We start from the raw sequence: 20,513 nt of genomic DNA, 5'->3' as shown, positions 1-20,513 counted from the left end.
TTTTCGTGAGGAAAACGTGGAAGCCATATTTTGGAGGCTCGTGTTTTGATCCTCTCGAGAAGTGAATGAAACTTTGATAGAAAACGGTAATAAAAAAGAAAACCCAGACATTTCGTCAAACAGCACCGTTTTCATATCCTGGTGAATACAAATCATTGTAGAACAACTGTATTTTTTATATTGCAGATATAAATATGGTCGTAAAGGTGTACAGTACAAAAAATATTTTACCAGATCAATGGATTAATGTTTTTCATTTCGAAATTTCTGAAACACACTGTATCTAGCGAATGACATATTTGTGATCTGCGTTCGATGCATCACGCTAAACATCTCGATCCCTCCGTTTACAAAGTATGTTGGAAGATGGCTGTCTTGTTGGAGACGCGTGGGAAGTGCCTTTAATCTCGCCAAAGCAGCTGTAGTCCGTCTTCTATTAGCATGTCACACAGAGATCCACGCCGGCCGGATGTCCCGACCCCAGCTGTCAGTCACATCGCGTATTTCCGGCTGGCGGATGACATGTCGAGTGAGTTCGTGTATCCGCGGCAGCAGTATTAGTAGCAGCAGGGTGAGGAAGAGGGGCGAGGGTAGACAGACTGCCTACGAGCTCCGTGTGCAGCTGGCGCCATGGACATGGAGAAGCACTTTCACGAGATCGACAGGCAGGGGAGCTGGTCCTCCGTCTATCAGGTGAGAGGGCAAGGGGGTCTGCGCTGTGTCTGCCTCGGGCAGGCCGGGGAGAGGAAGTAAAGGCCAGGGAGAAGAAGAGAGGTACGGACCCCGAGAACTACACTCTCTCTCTACACAGCGCACAGATCACTGACCCTTGCTTACTTCGGAGAGGCAGACTCTGCACTATGCTTTCCAGCTATCACTCACTGCCCATGGTAGAAGGGGAGACCTTGACAGTCCATAACTGCAGGATGTGACTAACCAGTACAAATAACAAACTGGATCCTTCTCTTGTCCCCCTGATCCCACTTCCAGCACTGCCCAGCCCTTTTGTTCGCTTCTGCAGTGACGTGCACTACTGGATCACTTTGACCACGACACCCCAAACTACTGACCAAAGAACACTGGCATGTTAACATTAACGCAGCAACACAGTTGGTAAGGCTTTGTGTTTTCTCAGCACATTGACTAGTCTAGTGCCACTGATAACATATGCACGCCTGTAAACTTATCCTCATTTGAATGTTGGCACTCTATTCTCAATGATATTCTCCCGCCCTTTGGGTTAGCCACTTTGCAAACATGCATCAGCCTCATAAAATGGTTTATTCACCTTTCACTTTAATCTGTCTCTTAAATATTTGACTTCTCCCCGTTCACTAGCCAATAGATTGACAGTTATGTGTAAGTACTGGGTGTTCCTGAGACTAACATCCTTACTGATCCACCAATACTGATCATCGGCATAGACAGTGCATCCCGACCTATAAAAACAAAACAAGTTATAGGGTATGCATACCAAATCGCTAATGAAAAGAAGCGAATTGAAGATTCCTATTCCCTTCGACTGTCCCGCAAAAAGAAGTCTATTGCGGTGTCCCACAGACTGCCAGATAGCCGAGATAATATATTTGCTATACCCACTCAGCTCTGAACTATATGCCAAACATACATAACACCTAAACTTAGAGGAAGCTTTATCTCTCAATACTATCGATCAAAATGGAAGAGGGTACTGCCATCTGACAAAACACAATAAAAAGTGGTGGGTCTTTATTGCTAAGCATCAATACTTTCTAGCCTAGAAGTGCATAGTTGGCCCCTGCATTTACTGCTCTGCCACTTTACCCTAATTCTTTTGACCACCAATGGGACAGAAGGGTTCTACCTCCCTTTCTCTATTACCACTGGCCGTAGTGTGTCATAGTACCCGGAAGCTTCTGAAAACAGTGTCTCCTTTTTATTCAGAAGGCTCTCACTCTTCCCATAGTAATTGTATATCTGTGGGATTTAGAAAGTTTCACGACCTACCTATGGGCCCTGTTGTATTCTCTTTTTGACTCTCGTTTAACATGTTCAGCGAGCATGTGAGTGGAAGGTCTACAATTTTAGAATTGATCATCTTCTTTCTGCCTTTTCCTACACTAGAGCCAGTTAGTAATGACAACTCAGCCGACCACGCAGTAACTAAAAGGACAAAAAGCTTCACTGAATAACATCACTCACTCGACGGCCATTGATATTCCATCACTACTGTCAAGCAATGATGGGCAGTCACCCCGTTCCCATTAGTGATCAGACTAGGCTAATACCTATCCGCTGCTGACCCTAAACACTACAGGCCAATATTAATTTGATTACTTTAACCCTCCCAGGACTCAAGATTAACGTTATCGCAGAAGAACTAGCGATTCCTAAACTAAAAAGTGTAGACGGCGATCTCAGATTTTTTAATCGAGATCAATTTCCCATGAGTGGTAATTAAAACTCAATTGTGTTAATAAAAGCAGAAAGATTTTACATAACAAAAACATATAATTACATGTTGGTCCATTAATTTGTATTAGACTGATTTTTGAGGACTAACTCATGGACAAAGCCATTTTTCTCCTAACTTTTTTATTTTTTTTACATCTGCCAATTCTGATAGCCATCCTTTCAGATATGTCCTCTACCACGCTCTCTATCAGCATGTTTACACCACCTCCACTTTCTCACCTCCCGAAATCTGTTGGCGCCTACATCCCGTTTTCACCACTCGCCCACCCCTTTCATTCTCACTCTTTGTAAGATGACAGAACAAATCGGGAGTTTCCATTTATATTCGTTTCCATAAATCTTTTTGAGAATATTACCTTTTGAACTTGTGTGTGTCTAGTACTTTATCTCCTGTTACCGTCCGTGCTCTTAATGAAGTGTTATCCGGCACACCTTGTGACAGGCATGGTCTTTCTTTTCTCAAATTTCTAAATAATTTAATACATTAACCTTGGTTTTGCGTATAGTCCAGATGACTGAGTGCTTTAGAGCACTCCGAGAGGTGTGCACTGGGTACTTCAGAATCCAACTATTTGTTGGTACCTATTTTATCAGCTTTAATATCAAACCTAAAGGGGAATATAGATATTTCAATACTGATGGATATCTCTGAAAGATATATTGTCTAAAGTCAGTTGCGTGTCCAATGCCTGATGTTCTTCTGACTCGGACGTAGTTCGCTTTCGGTCCACTGCCACGAGATTGCAATTCATAGAAGACAACTGCCATTTTCCCCTTTTTCAACAGGTTTGCATGTATTCGCTGACTTATGATCTCTGTTTGAGTAAACTACTAATAAATAAAGTCTTTGTTTGGTTGTTGAAGGGTGTTAAAATGTTATTTAAAAAGGGACTGCACCCTCCCTCTGCTACCGAGTTAAAAGCTAAATGAAACATCACACTTCTCTAGAAGTAGTTATTTATAGAATTACACCTAACAAGACATTCTCTAACCGCATATCTTTCTGCCTTTTCTAGGCTAATGCAAACCAGCCGTTCAACGAAAATGCTCATAAATCAAGAGAACTATAGACATTATCACTCTTTTTTGAGTAGGTCAAGTCAGCAAATGTGTGTATATCTACCAGGGAACAGGGGTTTTCATGGTTCTTACTGTTGGCCCTAGGATTTAAACAAAAAGTAGAAGCAATTTTTTTAAGGTGCTTTCGCTAGCGACAGTGAAAGTATGGAGCCTGCCTACGGTAATGGCCCCAGTCCCGATGACTACCAGGAAATTAAAGCTTTTACCTTTCCTCAGATTGTGTTGCCATGCTATGCTAATGTTACTGAGCAGTTGGGAATAGAACCATAAGCAATGACTTCTTTACTCACACTTTCTAAGACAGTACTCGTTCCACCCTTAAAAGCGACCAGTAGGAAATGGAAGGTATCAGTATCAGAAGTTACTTAACAGAGTGCATAATCCACTTTGCCCATCCACCAAGTATGTTTCAGAAGATCACAAAACTAGCCCACCCCCCAGATTATAGTGTCCTGTAACATGAAGCTCAGACACATCCATTGCCGCACATCAACTATTAAGCCGTAACCCACCTCTGACTGCAAGAAATGAATGCTGTTGCCAATGCCTTACTACTTTAATTTAAAATTAAATGAAACTTAAATCCTGTTTGAAATCTCTCTGCCGCCACCCCCCCATATTGCTTATTTTCGTTGACTGAAGAGTCTCAGAACCTTTTGTTGATATAATCTAACCTGATATTACCTTTTATAAGTTTGAGGCTGTGCTGCACCGAAAATTGGTGAGTAACGATTCAGATGACATTCATGTGCACACACACTGGCAACCTTAAATAAGGAATCTGAACTGTTCGGCCTAGAACAACACCCCTTATCATCCCCTACCATTGGCCATCCCTGTCTGTGGGACCTTGTTTCTTGTTACTGGCTGCCCTGTTATGGAGCACGTGCCGTCTAAAACTGACCTTATCTAACTAGGTTCCTCTGAGCTTTAGTACTGACCAGTCATCATTGTGATGTTTTAAAACAGGTCTTCATACTTTTTTGATGTGAGCTTCATTAAGCCTAATGTTTTTATGGGAGGCCCCCAAAACTTTAAGGCTTGGTAGTGCAGCAGTGGCGGGGCTGAGAACAAAGGACAGGGCTTATCAAATAATTTGTGGGGTACCTTCTGTAGTTACACTGAATGCAACAATTATAAAAGAGCAAATATGTTAATCAGAAATTAACCAAAAACACAATACTCTGTGTGATGGGGTGTTAGGCACTCCTCACATTCCTGTGCCCCAATCTTACTGCCCTTGCTGTGCCATTGATTGCCACAGCCCAGAGTAGCAGGCTTTCCTTGAGTCTTTCACCCATTGCCACCTTACCGGGCCATCACTCCATTCCTCAAACACTCACTGTCTCTTTCAGGAAAAATAAGCTCCCACTTGTTGCCCCCACTTTGCAGTGGTGTTTTCTCCAACTCTAATGTTGGCAAGACCCATGCCTCTTTTTTTGGAAAGTAAGACAGTCCGGATTGTGATGAAGTTAACCCCAGTTCCACTAAACATGCTTCACTAATGATAGCTATTGCCTTGCGAAGTAGGCAGTCTCCTCTGCTCTTTGTTAAAAACATGGGCCTGATCTTTCCCCATCTGTTATGTCTCAGAGGCTCAATGGTAAGATGTCTCCTCTGTTTTACTATTCCCCTCCCTTGGGCCATTGGTGTTAGGCCCAAAGCAACACTGGCACCGCAAGGGTGTTCTCTCCTCTAGTGCAAGCAAGACTGGCTAATAAAGCAGCCATAATTGGGGTTTGGTTGGCCCCTCTCACCGCTGTGCACTTGCAGCACCAAAGATACCTGCAACCCTAGAAAGAAGGCTTCCTTCTCTGCCCACTCCACAGGGCCACCACTCTTAAGCTTGATGCCCAAAATAAGCTCTCTGACCCTTTGTGTAATAAATAAAAGGCCCCACATCTCATCCCCCTGTTGCTTGGGCCCTCTTCAAAAGTGGGTGATCTAGGCTAATGCTAGCTAGAGAAATGGGCCTGAACTCCACTTTTTTGCTAGAAAGATAGCCATAATTGGGTTGTTGTGGCCCCCTCACACCCTTGGTCCCAGTGCCTCTGCACCTGCTGAAGTAATGGTACCGATGGCCTTTTCTTAAAAAAAGAAAGGAAAGCACGCCCTATATCTTGCCACCTACTTTAGGGCATCTCTCCAAGAAAGCTGTCTCTGTCCATATGTAGATGAAAAAAATGCCCCCCGCATTCCCAGATAGCGCCCCCCCCACTCTCCCATGTTTTGGACACTATCCATGGATTTTTCTCCTAGGTCATTACTCTGAGGCACCAGGGTTCTGGATGATCATGGCCTTGCTTCTGAATGAAACCCTAGTAAGCGTACCAGCTACCCTTCAACTTAACTGAAAGGAAATTTGTCTGTTGAAGTGGGAGAGGTCTTTGGAGACCGATGAGCCTTTGAATTTTTTAATTTTACAAAACAGTTCCCATTTTTTTTGTTAAGAAATCAACCCTTCCTGAATGGTTAATGTGGACCTTGAGCTATTTCTAGGTGAAAGTGAAGGAGATGGTGGTCTCGTGTTCTGTGAAGCAGAGGGCAGGACAGGGAGCTAAAGATGATTATTATGTCTTCTTTCCAAAGTGCCTACTACCTGAAAGACATGAAATCACTGCATTGATCACATTAAGAAATTGAGGGTTCGTAACTAAGAGTGCATTTTCAACTGTTTAGTTTAACTTGCATTTATGATGTGTGCTATATTTTATTTGCAGTTACCCGAAGGTTTGAAAAAAAAAAAAAACATGAAAATATTTACAGTATAACCTTTTCCTTTTAGTCATGTCTTTGTCCCTGCTACTAAGACGTTCGGGGTCACAGTTATACTTTTTTTGTATGCACTTCAACTGCTGGTTGGAAATGTAGACAGTGTCCTCAGCACTAAATAAACAGTCATACTTCCAGGCCATATTCATATACAATTACTTACTGGGGCATTTGAGCCCACTGGGAATACTTCCATGCAACCCCATTGGGTCCTGTCCCTCAGTTTGAAGACCCTTGAATTGGACCCTTATAGAGAGTACTTGGGCTCGTGCAAATAGTATAAATTCAGATTTATGATTCTTCTTTCAAATACATCTTTTTAGTTAACTCAGATCTTTATTTATGACACAGAAATAATGAGTACATTTGAACGGATCCCTTTTTATTTTGCTCTTTCTGATAAAACAAATGAGCAAAAGGGGACCACGATATTATTTACATTTAACACATTAGAAATATAAAAAACGTGATAAAAATGGTTTACTTCTATACTCTGTAAACGCAAACAGCTCAGTTGGCTGGTGTAAGTATGCACAAAATCTCACCATGGCTGAAGGAAATATAGCTTGTCAGTTTGTGTGTCAGCCAAGTCAGTTGTGTCAAACCTCTATAGAACAGATGTTGCTCCTGTATCAGTTTTCTTCTCAGTAACTTTCAAGGGTTCTTTTAAATGTGGTGAACTCAATTTAGCATTAATCTAGCCTACGATTCCATGTGCTGCATACTTTGTAGAGTTCTCAGGGACTGCCTCAGCACGCATGGGTCTCTCAGGCTCCGCACTAGTTCCTGTCTGAGCATCATGCTTCGATTTCAGGAGGGACCAGACTACCCGATAACCTGACAATATCAGAGTGTGACCACCATCATTGTGTTGTGCTTAGTTTACTGTATGTGAATTGAGGCTAATCATGCTAGATTCCCAGCAATGTAATTCTTGGCAGTGAAATGTACTGGAACCCCTTATACTGGTTAATTATTCCCCCAACTTACCCCTGGAGTGCTGAATCTTAGATCATTACAGACTTTAGCAATTCTGTGTGTGAAGGTAGATGATTTGAAAAATATGCAGCTGTACCAGTCTAAATTCTGATCTTAACACTACTTCATTGGAGGTTAAGTTGTACCTTCTGCCACTCTGTACCAACAAGTGGGTCCACAACATTTTTCCACCTGGATTTTAAAAAAAACCTGAGTGTCTAGAGCAGTGGTCTTCAAACTGGGGGGAAGTCCCACCCAGGGGGGCCTTAAGTGACCCTGGGGATGGGAGCTCCAGGCTCTGTCTAAAAGAAGCAATACACAGATAAGTGGGCTTTGTTTTAAGCAGAAACATGTTATTGCATCTTTAAAAAGGTAATAATACTTAACTGCAATGTTTAAATAAGTCTAGACATATTTAATTATTGCCAGCTTTATAAAATAATAGTGAAAAATTCTGTTGGGGTCCAAGTGATTTTTATTCTTCAACTGAGGGAGGCGTGGGTTTTAAAAAGTTCAGAGACCACTGGTCTAGAGTGTTGTTAATAAGTGTTTTTACATATAAGGGATATTATTTTCTTGAACTCCACCCGAGTTTAGGGTAGCCCTCATTGCACAAGTTATGGCAATATACTAAAGGAGAGACCGCTTTTGGAATGCAAATTTCAATTAATTGACTCCTATTAACAGGGATGTCCAGTAGTATTTGTGCATGTCCTGCAATGCTGTACATCAGTCAAATACACTTGGGCTTAATGTCAATAAAGATTCTGCCACGAGTCTGTTAAATAAAAAAAATATGAGGTATCCCATCCAATTCAAAGAAATAGTCTCCTGGGACCTACACTGTAATATTTTGGAAAAGGTTTAAACGGTTTGGAATTACTATTTTAGACAATTCTGTTCTTCAGATAAATTAGTAAGTTTCATAAGTGTGCTGTGTTAGTTCTAAATTGCTTTTGTGTGTGTACTTGATTGCTGCCAAAACATCTTTCCATATCTCAACAAATGAATGAGCAGGTATGTAAAACCATGGTCAGCCATATGAAAGGGACAGTGCAAGTGAGGTAGAGTTGATCATCTTCTGAGGGGAATTATAATGGACTTTGACCAGTTTATCCTAAATACGAATACTACTCAAATGTAAAAATCGAAATCGGTGAAGTATTGAACATTGTGGTTCAGCTGTTTGTCATTTGCATACAAAATTATTTGCATTCCCAAATATTCCATTCGAAGCTCTTAATCTGAGCAGGCAAGGAACTAATTGGTGGTGCAATTTGATAGACTAACCCATGCCATGCCTTTTTGCGGCCATAGAAATTCTCTACAACACACAATGAGTTAGCACGACTAAAGTATGTCTCTGCATCTCTCACTCTATATTCGAGGGACAAAGGGATTACTGTTTTTAGGTTTTCTAGATGAAAAATGTATTGAGCCTTACCATAAAGTAACCCAGATGACTGTGTATCAAACAACTATGTAAGAGAGATAGTGAAACAACGTGGATAATTTTTATTTTCCTATGTCGGAAGTTATTGTTTCTTAAAACTTTCGTACGAAAGGAGAATAAGGTGAATATCCGTGTTTTATGCATTCTAAAACGTGTTCTGAATTATTGAAAAGATTTACTCAAATATTAGGCAGACATCAAAATGAAGAGATACTAATCTTGCACTGGGATCCTCTGTTCCCAAGTACTGACCTTAACTAACCTGGAACTTTTGCCCTTTCGCACCCCAACCTTCTCTGATTGGGGGGGGGGGGGCTTTGTGCACTGACAGATTGACTAAGAATGGGAAATCTATATCCTTCAGTTACTTACTCCACCTGCAAGCACATCAGCAATGAGTACCATCAACGCCTTCAATGTCAGAAAAAATATTAATACATTTAAAAAGCATGCAGCAACGTGACACCGAAGCCACAGAGTAAAAAAGCAAATAAACGCTCTCAGCTCGACTGTTGTCTATAAATTTGTGTATACTTCTGCATTTCTTTGCTCTTTACTTTTAGTCCAATTTTTTTGCTTGATTCTTGTTTTAACGGGTGGTGCAGTGAGTGATGCAATATTACAACCCCACAGTTGCTTTTTAAATGCATATTTTCTTTTTGTGAACATGGTATGATTCATTAGTTAAAAAAATTGGCAGACAGTGTATGTTGGTGTTGTATTTTGGCAGAAATTTAATATTTTCAGCTTTGAAAAATAATATCAACGTTAAATATTTTGCAGACAATGTGAAGTCATGATGGTGTCATCGTTTCTGTGAGGGCTCTATCCGTCTCAGAACCGAAAATATGTATACAGTACAATGTTTCAGCGTTGAAAGCATCGGTAGAACACATACTTTCAATTTGTTTCAGTTTACTTTTTAAAACATTCATTTTGCATGCCCTCGTACTGTGTGTTCCCATAAATGACTACCTCTGCCGTTCTGTGCTCCTTGAAATAGCTCATTACAATCTGTCCGTTTTATACTTATTTACAAATTAGTTCATAGTATGAATTTTGCTTAAGATTTTCTTGGGTCTGAGACACCTAGGTCACAGTAATGTGGGAATTCACAAAAATATAAATTTCCTTGGCTGTAGGAGTCTTAACCAGTAAAATGTTTTCATGACAAGGAGCAAAGCTTATATATTTGATTAGTTGTTTCTGTAAAAAAAAAAAAAATAATAATAATATTGGCTTTGTGATCTAATTTTGGACTAAACTGTTGGTACATACAGCCGGCAATCCATCCTCAGTAAAGTGTATTTCTGCTCGATGCCTTTCGTTTATGTTGGTATTGTCTTCTGGAGTTCCTGTTGTTAGTTGTGTAATACATGCATAGTTTTGGAAAGTAGAGCGTGTTGTTCTTGGCACAACCCTGAGTTAAGAACTCACCCATAATGGGTTGAGAATGCCTTCCTACTGTCATATGTTAGTTAGCAGGTGTGTCAAGAACGATCCATTTTTAAATTGCAGTCCGTTCTTTGAGTTGTCTTGATGGAGAGTGGTGTATAGGCTTTTCAGAGGTTGCATTTCTGTACCCAACACGTATGGTCTCTAGTTTCTCAACTTTGACTGACCTTTTTACTGTGTTATCTAGCCTTACCGAATTTAAAAATGCTTTCTGGAGATGTCTTTGATTCAATGTCATAATGCTTCCTGTGATGCTTTGTACCATGACCCTGCGATTAGGCAGTCTATTCTTTGAGTGGTCTGAAGTTTTATGGGTACACAGCATCACAGAAAGTATCATAGCTGGACGATTTTTTTTCTTTCTCAGAAATATTACCCCCCATTTCCTTTCTCAGAATTATCCTCCCCAGAAACCGAGCTGTGCTCTACTTTCCATGTATCTTGCTTAGGTTGTGGGATTAATGATGGGTGAGTGGGTGTGCTTGGCTGGTAGCACTAAATGTTCGCACCAGGATCACAGTGTGCTCATAAAAAAAATCACACTCTTCATAGCACTTATCTGTGGTCACTCTCTTGTGATGATAAAATCGAATGCCGAGAATATGTAATACCGCATTGGACGTAATAAAATACTCCTAACCTCAAGCATCTTTCTTTTCACCATAAGATGTTTGCTCCCTACCATAAAACAATATAGGAAGCTTAAACCCTTGCAGTTTACAGGGTTACTATAACCTTTTAATACTTTGAAATAGAAGCGAAAACATGTATAAATACTCAGCAACCCTTAACACTGTATACTTCTTCAATACTTGGCATAATATATTCTATGAGACAACAAGTTACCATTACGAACTGCAGGTGTAGCGACATATCAATTACTGTGCCGCTGAATTTTAATGTGCTACATTTTTAAAACCGTGAGTAACTGATATGTGTTATTCAGGAAAGGCAAGAATACCTTACCTCTAGATACTGATATAATTGTGTGTTTGCTACCAAAGATCTCTAATTAAACACCACATGCATAAACTCCAACAAAAGACATTAGACAGACAATTGTACACGTATGCAGCACAGCACATGATCTTGAGGTGGCCACCCCACTACTAGGCAAAGATTTGACCACACATCCGACACAGATGTTGCCTTAATTGGTTATTTTCCCACTGAACCTTCCCCCATGACTCATTGAAGCCGTCACGTTACCTTTAAATAGAGAAACATATCCCATAGTGAGGGCACATGGTCATAAACACTGTTGGGCTACTGTGGTGTTTAAAACCGTATAATGGTTTGGAAGGTCATCTGTGGACTAATAAAAGCACTGAAAAGCCATACTCATGGCACTTGGTGCACTGAACTATTGAAAACAGTCTTTCTGTTAAAAAATATAATTGGAATTTTTAACTAAAGCATTTACCGACTTGTGTATTAGCAGAAAATTCTTAGGAGGTAAAATGTGCTAAAAGATTGCTGTATAAGCAAATACCTTCGAAAATTAGTCAAACTTAAATATAATGGTAAAAACATGCCCAGAATATTGCACACAAACGCATACTCCAACAAAAGCAATACTATTTTTTTGTAAATTCATCCAATCTTCCTTTACAAATATTTTTTGCTTAATTTGGTATAACTAACAGCCCTGCATTCTTTTGTTAAAAAAAACTAAACATGGATTTTTTTAAATTCAATCTTATGGCGTTCTGAAACTCTGGCCCAGGTACAGTGATGCAGCCTTTGTGCGGCTCAAGTGCCAGTCCTAGCACATTAATTTGCACACATTTGATGATTTAATCTGTTTTAACTGTTAGGTGGTTAGTGTAATGAGTCCCAGAAAAATGGCCTGGCCTTTGCATTTAGATTTAAAATGGACATCACTTAGACTGGTGAATTTTAGACTCTTTTTAAATTAGATGGATCAATTAGGACTGAAGAGCGACTCAGAAAAGTTAATTGGGACTATGGACCAACGAGGCATATGATTAGTTGATGCAGTGTGCAAAATAAGTTGCATTAGAACGTTTTAGTTATTGTTAGGGAATGTGGATGTCAATGTGGTTCAAGTTAATTGAAAGACTCGATTGAGTAGGGCGAGGGTGCGTTTCTGAAATGTTCCCTTGGTGGAAGAGGGTGTTTGTGATTGGCTTGTGATATCAGTTGAACTGCTTGATGTTTTCCTTCTGGTTGTACTATTTGTGCTTCATTTGTTTGTGTTGAGTATTCTGTCCCTTAGCCATTCTATTGTACTTGTGGTCTCCCTTGACTGCAGTCCGTGCTTCCAGTATGTGATAGTGCTTGGGAATGGCCAGTACAGTCACACTGTTTACAGGATTATTGTAAGTAGTGCTAATAAAATGAATGCAACCCTTTTACAGTTTACATTTCCAGCCCGTAGTGTCACTCAAGTTTATGGCCCAGATGTAAGTAGTCGACATACGGTTTTGTTTGCAGTCATGTGAAACAAGCCCAAGCCACTTGAAACGTGTTTTGTTGTTTAAATTGCTGTATATAGATGGCTTGATAGCTATCTACTACTCATACTGGGCCTATTATCCCTACCCAGCTTCAGAATCTTAAAGCAAAGTGCTTCATCAGCTGTGGTGGGATTAAGCCATTGGTATCAGTAAGTGAATGACTTTGTGTTATGCTCACAAGCAAATAAACACAACCACTGAGCCACCCTGAGAAGTACTTGTTTACAAATAAACTCGCCTTTAGAAGAACTGTAGTAAAAACTGAAAGCAAAACAAAAATGTAGTAATAAACTTTAATTATTTATTTGGATAGCCTGGCAGTCATATTTGCTTCTGCCGGCTTTATTGCATTGGATGGACTTTTAGTTATCAACTAGATGTTGAGTTTTAGATTATTTGTTTTGTATTTTGTTCCACCTGTGAATACTCCATAACATATGGTTCTATGTCGGGGTTGGAGGTGAGGATTATGCTCAACTTTCTTTCCTTTATTCAAACAGCAGCCTTCAAAGTACAGAACTACCTTTTCCCAAACTCCTTGGGGGTGGAGGTGGGGGGAGGACTGCCACAACTCAAGAACCAATCAAATGTCCCCAACAGTGTTTGCACGGCCACACTTTCTGTGAGGCGGTGGATGCCTCCATCCAACAGGCCGTGGCGTCATTCATTGGACCTCTGGTATGGCGGCTCCTACACTTGGCTTATACCTGCCTGTTCATCACTTGTTGAATACCCGCCCCAGGGTTGCCCGTAGGGACCTACCGGCCCATTACCCCCAAAAACGCCAGATAGAGGCGGGCATAGATTTGACAGCTTTTGATCGGGCAAAACAGGCCTTTCTAGACAGGGCTGATTCCCCATCTTTTCCCAGATCCCTTAGATGTCGTGATGGGCTCAGGGGAGAGTCTCCCAGTTCTGGCCTCAGCTGACACTGATGATGATTCTACTGGTGATTCGCCTGATGAAGCAGAGTCTTCAAGACCATAGCAACCTTCTCCAGTCTCCTCCGTGCCACCTCAGGATGCTTCAGACATGTAGGACCGGGGCAGCTGATCCATTCCTTCTCCGAGTGGTATCCCTCTGAGAAGGTGAGCGTCAATGTCGCCCAAAGCCTCAAGAAACCTTTGGTCAAGGATGTCTGTGCCAAACTGCGGGCTGAATGTTTCTGCCCGTCCTTGCCAGACAAGGTCTCTTCCACCCCAGAGTTAGACCCGAGGTTGGCCACAATTCTGCAAACGTTCGTGTGTGACCCCAAGAAGGAAATCAATAGGTGCTGAAAGTCATGCCAAGACAAACTCTTAAACATTGCGGGCCTATCACAAAGATTCCTGACCTAGCTGAAGAGGCCAAAGCTTACGGCACCCCTCTCTCTCCTGAGAGTAATTCGGGGTGGGCCCAGTAGGCAGTGATCTTTTTAGGGAATGCGAATTGCGCATTTTGGCTGAGAGGCGGAGGTGGTTGCTGATTAAAGTAGACCCAAGCCTGTGGACCTCACTTCCACGGAAGCAGGAGCGGTGGCACAAGGATGACTCTTTGGCGAGCCAGTTATCAAGGAATTGTCCAAATTCGTGACCGCCTTCACTTCCCTCAAAAAGGGACAGTCCTCAATGAAACCGGTGTTCCATGCACGCCTTTTTATTGGGGCCGTTCGTGGGAGAGGGCCCTTCACCGGCAGTTTCTACATGCAAGCCCCCCATCAGAGGACAGGGTCTCCGAAGAGGGCAAGACCAATCCCTGACGGGTGAATTCTTCCCCACCAGAAGAGGCCACAAGGGGAAGAGGCTTAAGGCTCTCAAGTCGGTATGTGTCTTTTCAGATCCCGCCTTTCTGGCGAGAGGGAGATTAGTGTGGTTCTTCCACAACTGGCGGACTCTCATCTCAGATGCTTGAGTGTTACAAACAATGTGCGAGTTCCAGATTAATTTTGTTGTTCCCTAATCCAGTCCCACAGGTCTCAATCAATGCTTTTTTTTTTCTTCTCAGAACCAACTAATTTTGTTGGAGCAGGAGGAGCAAAACCTGCTGAAGAAAAATGCTATAGTCCCTTCGTCCTTACACCTTTGAGTTTTTTTCAGTAACTTATTCATTGTAGACAAGTGAGATGGCAGGCAACATCAGTCCATGAGAATTCAATGGCTTGTTAGTATACTGCCATTTCAAGATGGAGGCGATCCGTTTCCTTCAGAACTTGCTCCGCCCGGACGATTGGATTACATGCCTTGATGTGCAAGACCCTTACCTCACAACCCCCATTTTCCCTCCTCACCGCCACTTCCTTCAGTTTAAGTGGAATGGTTCAGTCTAAGAGTTCAGGGTTCTGCATCTCTTCGGCTCCTTGGTACAAGGTGTTGAAACAGATAGTCAAACATCTTCAGGCCTGCGGATGTAGTCTGATCATTTATCTCAAAGACTTGCTTCTCATGGACCAGTGTCCCTCTTGGCCTAGGGATCATCTACAATATACAATTCCCCTCCTGGAAAGCCTGAGGTTCCTCATCAACACAAAAATGTCCCACATGGCTCCATCCAGACAACTTGTCGTCCTGGGCCTTCCCATCGATTCCAGGAACAGGACTTGGTTTGCCACCTCCAAAAATAGCCACAATACGCAGGGAACTGCAGAAGACCATCTCAGGTCTTTGATCTCACTTCGGCAGGTGGCTAGGATAGTAGGGCTCCTCACGTCTTCCATTGAGGCATTTTTTCTGTGCGCTCTTCACTACAGGGCCCTACAGAGACTCCAGGCCTTCCACCTTCACAGGGGCTTTCAGTACTCAGAACATGTTCCCCTCACGGAGGAGGTCAATGCTGAGATGAATTGGTGGTTAGCCCACATGGAGGCCTAGAACGCGCGAACCACCCTTGGTTCCGACCTGAACCTAGTCATTGAGTCAGATGCCAGCAGCTCTGATTGGGGAGCTCGCTGTGGAGAGTCAAGTCACTGGAGGGAAATGGTCTGCTTGCGAAGTGTCGCTTCAAATAGTGTCTAGAGTTGATGGCATGCTCCTTCACGTTCACTGTTGGACCAAGGACAGGGCTAACACCCGGTTCCTTTTGCAGATGGACAAAGGGTCGGCAGTTCATTACATGAATCATTTGGGAGGTCCCAAGTCCAAAATCCTAGTTGAATTGGCCAAGGAGTTCTGGGAGTAATGCCTGGCCAACATTATTTCTATCACAGCGAAGTACTTTCTAGGGTTATCCAAACCGATAGATTGGTGCCCGAGGGAGTGGGCCAACACAAGTTTGTGGCAACTGGATCCTTGTATTTTCAAATTGCCGAACTCTTGTTTGGCTCTGTTCTCAGTGGTTCTGTTTGCTTTATGCTTGGACTACCAGCTTCCCCGTTACTTCAGCTGGAAGCCGAAAACCACTGGCAACGGATGCATTCCTTCAAGATTGGCTGAAGGAGAAGAGGAGTGCGTTCCCACTGTTCTCTGATCACGCGGTTGACGTAACTCCGGCTCAGGTGATAGTAATTACTCCTATTTTGAGATCTCAAGCATGGTTTCCAGCTCTTCTGGAACTTTCTTGGGTTTCACCAATCCCTCTTCCCCGCGATCCCTATATTTTTCGGGAGCCAGCAGGTCAGAGATATCTCCTGGTTCTCCAGGGCCGTCTCCCTCTGATGGCCTGGAGGGTTACAGGTAAAGTGGAGAGTCCTGGGATTATGATGGGATGCTGAACGCCACTTGGCTTCAGTCTGGGCAGAAGGAACCTCTAAACTATACCAATCAGCATAGATCAAGTGGGTACGTTGGTGTGTTCAACACAAAGAGAATTTCTATGGCTGCAAAAAGGCATGGCATAATGGACGATCAACTCTTACAGGTCGGCTATCTAAGCAGGTAATTTCTCGATTCTGGACTCCCCAGTGGGAGAACACCTTTTGGTGATTAAACTTATGCAGAGAGTCAGACTCATTACCTCAGGAAGCCAAATATTCTAAATTATGGGATGCCAATCTTGTTCTGAACTTGTTTCTATCCTGCAAAGAAATTAATAGCTGTCATGCAAAGAGTTGTCGGCAAAATTGGTAATGTTGTTATGTTTAATTTCTTGCTGAAGGGTTTCTGACGTGAGAGCTCTGGACATGTCCAATAGGGTTCGCCTCAATGGGTTACCTTTTATATTTCCTGGAGAACAAAGACGGAGTCAAGGTCAATAGCTTATCCGGCTTTTGACAAGGTCCCAAAATTGTTCGTAGTCCGTTGTCTTAAAGCGTACAAACGAATGACAGAAGAAATCCGTCCTCCATAGAGAGGCAACATCTAATTTCCATTAGGAAACCGTTCAAAGCAGTATCCTCTCCTATCATTGCCCGCTGGGTCCAGTGGGCCATGCAGGAAGCAGGTATCAATGTGTCCCTTTTTTGGGCCCACTCCATCAGGGGAGCTATGGCTTCAAAAGCCTTTACCCTGGGAGCGAGACTCGAGGACATCATCAATGCTTCTGATTGGTTATCGGATTCCTTGTTTAAGAGGTTTTATTTCAGACCAGCAGTGGACATGGCATCTATGGTGGTTAATAAGCTTTAAACGAGCATAATCCTCGCCTCTGGTCCTGACATAGAATATAAAGTTTCCTAGCTATTGTGAAGGAAAGTTTCAGTTCTATTAAGGACACAGAGGCAAGGATTATTTCCTACCTGCTGGACTTTTTACTGCATCTCCCACATTTTGGAGATTGAATCAATCAGTGGACAAGTAGAGAGTAAGTATGACTTGTTTTTTCTCACAATCTTTTGCTCTTCATGGCAGATGCCTTACTTGTTTACGGCAAATTATATTATGTGCAATTATCACTGGAGTTTCTAATTGTTTGCATGTTATTGGGAGCTCTGTATTGGAAAGGTTAGTGATTTCCTTTTCTCGTACTTTATCTTTAGGTAATGATTCCAACAAGGGAGAGTAATGCACAAGGAAGTTCTCGGACATGTAAAGAAAGAGGAAGTATGATCACGCAGGCAACGTTATATGGACACTTTTGGGGACATTTGATTGGTTCTTGAGTTTTGGTAGTTTTTTCCCAAGGAGTTTTGGGAAAGGTAGTTTTGTACTTTGAAGGTTGCTGTTTCAATAAAGGAAAGAAAGTTGAGCACAATCCTGTCCTCTGTCTCCTTAATATAATTGAAACTTTCCTTCACAATAGCTAGAAAAATTTAAATTCAGGAATAAAGGATTAATTGTAAAAAACATGTTGACCTTTTTTTCGCTCATTTCCTTCTGAGCCATTTTGGACCATTATATCCTTTTATGGCTAATACACTATTGCATGTAGTTGTTAATGATACCATGGGCACCTGCATATTAAAACGATTAGGGTAGCCCTTAATTATTTTTAACTTTCTTACATAAGTCTACTTAATCACACTGTACATTGCACCTCACCCCTTGTATCCGTAAAATACAAAAGATCTTCATCAAAGAGCCCCCTAGTGGGGCCCGTTGTGCATTGCAGTGCCGGCCCAATGAGGAGGTGTCCGATGATGAAGCATGGCAGCCTTTGGTGTGTGTGAGGGCTGTTGCTCCTGAGCAGTCAGATCGTCTGATCTGATGCCTCGTGTTATCCCTGTACTCTACTTTTCGTCTTTCACTTAGGAACTGCTTACTCCTTGTATGTACAATGTCTTTACCAAGCCGGTCTCTTTGAAGTTGTCCATAATCTAAATGTAATAGCTAAATCTCTGAAAGAAAAATCTTATTTTAGCTTACTGGTATAGTTTATGGTTTGTTATAACCTTAAATTTTTCTTTCTTAAAATTCGAGGACATAGAGGTCAGGGTCTTTGTGAGCTACCGTGCAAAACACTTGTTAAAAATAAACCAGCATATTGAACTGCACTTAACAATTTTATCATCAGTTCACTGAAAAATAAGTGGCACAACTAATCTGATTTTTGATCTAAAACTAGTTAGGTGGTCCATAAATTATTGTAAATGTGACCGATGTCAGTCAGTGGTTGCAATTGAAGAGAGAAACAGAAAACCCTGAATATTAAGAAAGTATAACAACAAAATAAATCTATACACCTTCAGACATATTTCACATCCTGTGCTAAAGCACATTTAAAGTTTGTTATACAATAAACTGGGGAAGACATAGGCACAGAAGTCAAATATGTAGGCTTTGGTTTCTCTAAAGTCAAATATCCATGTGTAAACAAAGCTAAAGCGGAATTACCTTGTCCAAGCCTCCAGATTTTAATTTTTCAGGGGATCTATTGAGGTTTACGGGTTTTTTGGAGTTTCTAGTGACCTTTTTAGTTGTTTTAGAAGCAGAAAGCCCTCCATAGTTGATATCTTCCTTTAAGTGGAGCCTCCTAGTTCGACACTGCTTTCCATTGCATGTAAGAATCCTGGACTCCTGTGACTTACTATTCTGTGTCATCATTTGAGCTCTTTCATTTTCAAAGTGCTTTTGAATTTTGGTGCCAAGAGGGAAGGGATAGGACCTCTAGTATGTGGCATTTGTTCATCCCCATCAAACTCATCCTGAAAGTCCAAATTGTAATGTTATTCTATCCAGTTTTATTTTCTGGTTACCAATGTAAGACGTAAGTTATGCTTTTTTTCCCCAATTGTCCAGCCATTTCAGCAAAGACCCTGATTGTGGTCTTCGATTAACCAGCACTATTTGTACTTCTTTCAGTACTACACATGGGCTAAATAAGATGGATTGCTTTAAAAGAACATTTATTGACTTTTGTTCTTAGAGGTGCCAGCAGGCTTCTTTTGCTTTACACTTTCTTATTATTGTCAGTTTCTACTTCTGTTACTTATATAATTAACAGGGCTTGGTGTAAGTCACTGATAGCAACTTCGTGAGGTCTTTCAATCCCTTTTCTATATTTGACCAGTGTTTTCTAAGACATTTCTTGTTTAGGCACCTTAAAAAGTACCCTAGGATATTTAAGATTGTAGTGTCTAATACACACAAGGTGCTTATGTTTGTTGAAGTTTTTGAATAATAACTTGTCCCTAGAGCTTTGATTTGCAAAACGTTCCTGGAAATATTTCATTCCATAAACTAGGGCTTAGAGATACCATAATCAAACCAGAGCATCCAGAAACAATCCGTACCAAAAGAGAATAGCCACATTTGCCTCTGTACTGTTTCATAGCAAGCAGTATCAGTTCTAGAGCAATTGGATATATTTAGATAGAAGAATTATGCTTGCTTTGTTCAAGCCTGCAAAGGCTCTTGTGTTCAAAAGTATTAAAACTGGACCATGAAAAAGTGTCCGTGCACGCTCCAAGGATGTGGATAAAGTCTAATTAAGCAGAATAGTAGCTCCATTTTCGGAATGTATTGCTCCAGTTAAAGGACTCAGTTCTTGAACGTTGTTGTGCATCTACATTCAATTTGGGGGGCAAAACACATTTGCTAGGTTAAAGGCACATTCATTTCAACAGAATCCTGAAGTGGGACTGACTTGCCAATAAAAAAACGTGACTAGTATGGTGGACTTTCCATACTCTAAACTCCAGGATTAAAAGAGGGTGGGGGATTTGGACATTTCTGCTTAGTATTTTGTTGAAAAGTTGCTGAATTCCAACAGTGTCTAATTTTTAAGATATCCATCAACGATTTGTTGTTACACACCGGAACATGCATGTAAACTTGCTCCTGAAAATGGAAAGACAAACTGCATTTACAGGATAGGAAGTGGGAAGTAATGCCCCGATAATTAATGGGATTTAGAGCACAAAGTGTCTCCATATGGAGGAAATGGTTAAATTTATGTCTGTGTGTTTTTTTTGTTTGTTTTTTTTTCACTTTTTTTGGAACAGTGATTTTATAAAAACATACATTCACAGAATGGGTAAATATCCAAAAGAA

General features: G+C 41.4%; 1 protein-coding gene across 1 annotated transcript in view; it reads left to right on the top strand.

Moving 5' to 3' along the window:
- The first annotated feature begins 486 nt into the window (after positions 1–486).
- The window catches only part of PTPN1 (protein tyrosine phosphatase non-receptor type 1), a 368,861-nt gene continuing 348,834 nt past the window's right edge, over positions 487–20,513 (top strand). Inside the window, exon 1 of the mRNA XM_069243648.1 lies at positions 487–693. Within this exon, the coding sequence (XP_069099749.1) occupies positions 631–693 (63 nt within the window). The 5' untranslated portion in view covers positions 487–630. The remainder of the gene's footprint in view (positions 694–20,513) is intronic.

The sequence above is a fragment of the Pleurodeles waltl genome, chromosome 7 (genome assembly GCF_031143425.1).
Source record: "Pleurodeles waltl isolate 20211129_DDA chromosome 7, aPleWal1.hap1.20221129, whole genome shotgun sequence".
NCBI classification, from domain to species: domain Eukaryota; kingdom Metazoa; phylum Chordata; class Amphibia; order Caudata; family Salamandridae; genus Pleurodeles; species Pleurodeles waltl.
Note: the sequence above shows the minus strand (reverse complement) of the source record. Positions and strands in the feature narration are given on the sequence as shown.